The sequence below is a fragment of the Hemicordylus capensis genome, chromosome 16, assembly GCF_027244095.1.
Source record: "Hemicordylus capensis ecotype Gifberg chromosome 16, rHemCap1.1.pri, whole genome shotgun sequence".
NCBI lineage: Eukaryota > Metazoa > Chordata > Lepidosauria > Squamata > Cordylidae > Hemicordylus > Hemicordylus capensis.
This window is the reverse complement of record NC_069672.1, coordinates 4551408-4557407: the sequence shown is the minus strand read 5'-3', so window position 1 is coordinate 4557407 and position 6000 is coordinate 4551408. Positions and strand designations below refer to the sequence as shown.

Here is a 6000-nt window from a genome sequence, read left to right as displayed (position 1 = left end):
TGATTATCAGAAAGAAGAATGCGAATTAGACAAATATTTATATACCGCTTTTCAACAAAAGTTCCCATAGCAGTTTACATAGAAATAAATAAGTAAGTAAGTCTCCCTGTCCACAAAGGGCTCACAATCTAAAAAGGAAACAGAAGAGTGACACCAGCAACAGCCACTGAAGGGATGCTGTGCTGGGGATGGATAGGGCCAGTTGCTCTCCCCTGGTTAATATAAGAGAATCACTACTTTTTAAAAGGTGCCTCTTTGCTCAATTAGCAGAGGTGCTAATTAAAGTAAAGTTATGTAAAACTCACCAAAATGATTTGGATACCTAAAAACAAGGGGAAGAATATATCTAAAATGTAAAGCACAGGGAGGAGGAGGAGGAGGAGGAGGAGGAGGAGGAGGAGGAGGAGGGAACATAAGAACAGCCCTGCTGGATCAGGCCCAAGGCCCATCTAGTCCAGCATCCTGTTTCCACAAAGTAGCCCACCAGGAAGAAGGGAGGGAGGGAGGGAGGGAGGAGGAGGAGATGATGATGAAGAAGAAGACCAAGACCAACACCAGCGCAAAAGCGCAGGGCCAAGTGTCTCAACAAGTGTGCTGTTTAGTCATTTGCTGCTCACCCTGGGGTCTCAGGACAAAGGGCAGTAGATAAATATGAATGAATGAATATGAATGAATGAATGAATATGAGCCAGGCCTCTCCAGTTGCGCAGCCTGATATCTCCACACCAGCAACCAGCTCATTAGGGAGGAGGAGGAGTGCGGAACTCCAGAGGGCGGCCCCTGTTAGGCTTCTCCTCTCCGGGCAGGGAGGTGGAGCCCTGGAGGGGCAGCCTGAGCTTGGAGCTCTTTCTTAAGGGCTCAGTCTGCTTCTGACCTCTGTTGGAGCAACATCTCCCTTGGAGCTGTCTGTGGTGCTGAAACCTGGTGTGCCTTCCAGACCTTGTGGGCTTTCCTACTGCAGGATCAGGACAGGAGACTCAAATTAAAATGGGGGGGGGGAGCGCTATGCACCACTTCCCGGATCCAATTTGGATGTCCCTACAGCTGCTTTGAAAAGAAATTGGGTTCCCTGTCCCAAAAGGGCTCCCAGCCTAAAACAAAATATAAGGGAGACACCTGCAACTTTCACTGGAGGGATGCTGTTCTGGGCTTGGATAGGGCCAGTGGCTCTCCCCCTGCTAAATATAAGAGAATCGCTACTTTAAAAGGTGCCTCTTGGACCGTATTGGCTACTGGTGTCACCTGATCCTTGCTGGACTGGGACTGCAGTACCAACGTCTGGCCACCCACAGTGGGGGCGCTGACGAGCAAACCAGCAGCCTCCTTTGGCGAGACTGGCACCAGGCCCTGTGCTCAGCAGCAGAAAGAGCGGGCGCCTTGCCCTGGGATGCTTCCCACTTTTTTCCTGGTTGTGTGCTTTGAGTGAAGCCCCAAGTCTTCTTTCTGGACTAAAGTAATGGATCTCAAGGAGAGGAAACACCCTTTCCTTTTCTTTCTTTATGCTGCTGTGTTGGCCAGGGTCAGCAAAGGGGGAGTGCCTTCTCTAAAATCCACCTCCTATCTGCAGTTCTTATTGGTGGTTACATTGAAAATGATTATATTTTTTGAAAAGGTACAGTGAATCGGGGTGTCTTTTTAGTTGATTAAAAAGGTTCGGAAGCACTTAATCAAACGACTCAAAGGCTTCTAACAGCACCCAATAGAACCATCCTTTGCTGCCTTAGAACTCAAGGCACATTCAGCTACATATTGCTGCTGCTCTCAGAGACGAGCAGCATTGGGTAGCGGCAGTCTACCTGAGTGTGGGGAATTTCAGCAGCAGCCACAATCCTTGGCACATTTCCTTGGAAGCAGGTCCCATAAAACTCAGTGGAACTGACTCCCCTGTAGAGGATCAGGTGGCACAAGTCTAACAACCTTCTCACCATGGCCAGGGGAGTTGGGAGGCAGTTTTGATACTGGTCCTTCATGGGGGGTGGGGCTCTGTGTCACCCACACCTGGGCGTGGGTGGAGGCCTAGATCCTGCTTGCATGCAGAAGGTTCCAAGTTCCCTCCCTGGCAGCATCTCCAAGATCCGGCTGAGAGAGAGATTCCTGCCTGCAACCCTTGAGAAGCCGCTGCCAGTCTGTGAAGGCAATACTGAGCTAGATAGACCAATGGTCTGACTCGGGATATGGCAGCTTCCTGTGCCTTGCCTTGATATTTCATGGTGATATTTCACGGATATTTAACCGCGGGGTTACTCCCAAGTAAACACTCACAGGACTGAGATCCCCGTGCATGCTTGACTGGAAAAGAAAACCCCAGGTTGTCAATGGAGTCGCTTACGCCCCAGGGCTTTATAGCTTATGACTCCTGCTAACTGAGCAAAGAGGCACCTTTTGAAAGTGGTAGTTCTCTTGTTGTTAGCAGGGGGACAGCAACTGGCCCTATCCGTCCCCAGCACAGCGTCCCACCAGTGGCTGCTGCCATAAGTCTCTCGTATGTTTCTTTTTTTTCTTTCTTTCCGGATTGCGAGCCCTTTGCGGACAGGGAGCCATTTTCATTTATGTATTTATTTATATCTAGGTCAACCGCTTTGGGAACTTGGGTTGCAAAGCGGTATATAAATCTTCTTCCGTCTTCATCCAGTACCGCGGCCGATGGGGAGTAAGTCCCAGGGCCTGGCAGCTCTTTGACTCAAACTATGCCCGCCGGGCTTTGGCGGCAGTGGCGCTACCAAGATCCCGATCCCATGCACGTTGAACTCGCGAGGAAACCCCCCACAGCTTAGAGCAGTCTGGCGGCCCGAGCCCCATGCATGTTGGCCCGTAAGTAAATCCCTGCGGTCACAGTGGGAATCCTCCCCCAAAAGACGTCTGCCGCCGCTTGAGCCCCGTTACTGACTCGCGAGTAACACCCCCCCCCGCCCATTGCTTGCAATGGGGCTTCTCGCTCAAGCAGCCTGCGCGCCCCAAAGGCGCGTTCCCTCGGGCGTAAACGGCGCCGGGCCCCATCGCGCGCACTGACACGGGCGTAACCCCACGGGATGGCATGGGGCTCCTCGCGAAACGCCCGCAGCGGGAGGAGCCTCGCGATGATGCCCAGGGGGACCCCGCCGGAGTCCCTGCCGGCGACTGCAGTGGGGCTCCTCGCCAAGGAAGCCCGTGCGCAGCCTGCCGGAGTCCCCTTCCCTGCTCGCGAGGAAACCCCCAGCGATGGCGAGGATGCCTGCTGCTGCTGCAGGCCCCGATCCGCCACGTCCACGCGGGGCCGGGAGCGCTGGGGCCGCCGCGGGTGAGCGGCGCGCGCTCCTCCTGGGCGCCCCTCCGTCTGCCTCGCCAGTCCCCGCGGGGGCGCACTAGCGGAGCGCGCCGCCCGGCCTGCTGCGTGGGCTGCGGCGGCGGCGGCGGCCGGGGCGGGGCCGTCGGGGGCTGAGCCGGGCTGGCGGCGGCGCGGCCGGCAGCAGCAGCAGCTGCGCGCACAATTTGGGCTCCCAGCGCCGCCGCCGCCGCCGCGATGGCCACCGACGAGCTGGCCAGCAAGCTGAGCCGCCGCCTGCAAGTGGAGGAGGCGCCCGATGGCCAGGAGGAGGAGGAGGCGGCGGAGGGCGAGGAGGCGCCCGAGTCCCTGGAAGCGGCAGCCGAGCCGGCCCTGGACAGCGGCGCCGACGGCGAGCTGAGCGCCAAGCTCCAGCGGCGCTCCGAGCTCAACGAGCCGGGCCAGGCGCAGCAGCTCTCGCCCGGCGGCGGCCACCGCGTCTTCAGCCCCTACACCGAGTTCCGCGAGTTCTCCCGCCGCCAGATCAAGGACATGGAGCGGCTCTTCCGGCAGTGAGTGCGGCGGCTTGCGCCCGCCTGGCGGGGACTGGGAGGGCCACGGCGCCTCTGAGCATGGGCCGAGCGCTCCCTCTCCTCTCCCGCTAGAGTCGGACTGCAGAGGGTCAGCCTGGGAGGGCGAGAGTGCCTCTGAGCATGGGCCGAGCACTCTCTCTCTCTCCACTCCCGCTAGAGTCAGACTGTAGAGGGTCAGCCTGGGAGGGCGAGAGTGCCTCTGAGCATGGACTGAGCGCCCGCCGCTCGCTCTCTTCTCCGGGTGGAGTCAGACTGGAGAGAAAGAGGTGCGGGGTGGGGGCGGGGACAATCTCGGAGGGTGAGCTTGCCTCTGAGCATGGGACAAGCGCCCACCCCTCTTCCCTTATGGAGTCGGGGATGGTATTTCGAGAGAAAAGAGGTACTGGGACTCACTCAGGTTTGCCTCACTCTGCACATGGGCCGAGGACCTGGCAAGGGTGTTTTGATGTGGGGGTGGGGGGAGAGAGGCTGGGGATAGCAGGTGGCCAAGACCCTGTGGCCTCGCAGCCCTTTCTCTCTCTCTCCCTTTCTCCACCCGCATGCCTGAGCACTGGGCGGGCTCTCTGTGGCGGTGCACTCTGCACGTGCTCAGGGGCACTGCTGTCTGTCTGGCTTCCTGCACCCCAGGGCCTGCACTCTGACACATCTGGGTGGGGGCCAATAAATTCAGCCCTCCTACTTGAGGCTGTCGGGAGATGTGTATCTGGGGAGGGGGGTCTACACATGCCCCCTGACACTAGAGTAGACCTGCTTGTGGCTTGCAGGATCTTGCCGGATCGTCTCTGCTGAGGGGTGAGGTTGGGAGGGGCGAGTCTGTGTTTCCGAATGGCTTCTCCCGGTTTGCAGTCTGGTGGTGCAATAACTCGTGTCATGCAGGGGAGGGGATCGGGGCCCCCAATAACATCTCCAAGCGTGGGCCCCCTAACCTTCTTAGAACAGTGGCCTCTGTGGGGTGGGGGGTGGGGCTGAAGGCTGCGGAATCTGCCTCCGTGCCTTCCTTCTCCATCCAGGCCCTGCTTCATAAGGTGCATTCGTTTGGGGGCCCCACTGCAGGCGGGCTGGTGCCAGATGCCATAAATACAAACGCCCCGTCGGCAGCGCATGGGGTGCAAAATAAATGCACCCCCAAGAAATGGTCTTTGCACACCCTTCCGTCAAATCAAAGACCGCTGCACCAGGATGCTGGGAGAGGGGGTGTTCTAGAGAGGGGCATTTTTTTTGTATTGCTTTCCTTATCTGTTTTGCAAGATCTCCCCCCACTGCCTGCCCCACATTTCTGTACACCCGGATCTGGGCTCTCCAGGAGGGAGGAGGGACAGTGTTCCCGTGTGTGGAACCGGAGAGGGTGTTGAAGTTTCTGGCTTCAAAAAAAGGGATCTGGTTTCTCTTTCCACGAGGGCTGCGGCAAAGAGTGGCCTGTTTTGAGCAGTGTGGGATCCAGACGTTGACCGGTCTCCTCTCTCTGAAGTTCTGCAGGGAAGATCAAAAACCAAGAAGCAGACCCCCAGACATAGGCCTGCTGGCCCTCTGAGCCCAGCGGAATGTGTTTGCTGTGTCAGGCCTGGGTTTGGTGCGAAATCCTCATCAAGGGAAGGGGGGCCTCTGGGCATGTGCAGAGTGCCCTTTCCTCACCCTGGAGGAATTGCCCCACAGAGCTGGAGTTAGAGGACAGGGCTGTGAGGCAGATGTTGCCTCCTACACCTCTTGGCCTAGAAAGCTGTTCCAAGTGCAAACTTCCGGTCCTTTTAGGAACCTAGGAAGCTACCTTCTACCAAGTCAGACCCTTGGTCCATCTAGCGCAGTATTGTCAACACAGACTGGCAGCAGCTTCTCCAAGGCTGCAGGCGGGAGTTTCTCCCAGCCCTACCTGGAGATGCCAGCGGGTGAACCCGGAACCTTCTGCCTGCAAGCAGGTAGGTGCTCTTCCCAGAGTGGCTCCATCCCCTAAGGGGAATATCTCCATCCCTCAGGAGAATATCGACATGCTCTTACATGTAATCTCCCATTCAAATGGAAACCAGGGTGGGCCCTGCTTAGCAAAGGGGACAATTCATGCTTGCTACCACCAGACCAGCTCTCCTCTCTTGATCAGCTCTCCTCTCTTAGGAGTGATGTTCACTGAACCAAAATCCCCACCTTTGGGGGCACTGTGCCTTCTATGGCCTG

The 6000-nt window shown here is 57.3% G+C and overlaps 1 protein-coding gene across 1 annotated transcript in view; it reads left to right on the top strand.

Moving 5' to 3' along the window:
* Positions 1–3482: 3482 nt before the first annotated feature.
* The window catches only part of EFHD2 (EF-hand domain family member D2), a 32963-nt gene continuing 30445 nt past the window's right edge, over positions 3483–6000 (top strand). Inside the window, exon 1 of the mRNA XM_053281199.1 lies at positions 3483–3813. Coding sequence (XP_053137174.1) covers positions 3500–3813 — 314 coding nt within the window. The 5' untranslated portion in view covers positions 3483–3499. The remainder of the gene's footprint in view (positions 3814–6000) is intronic.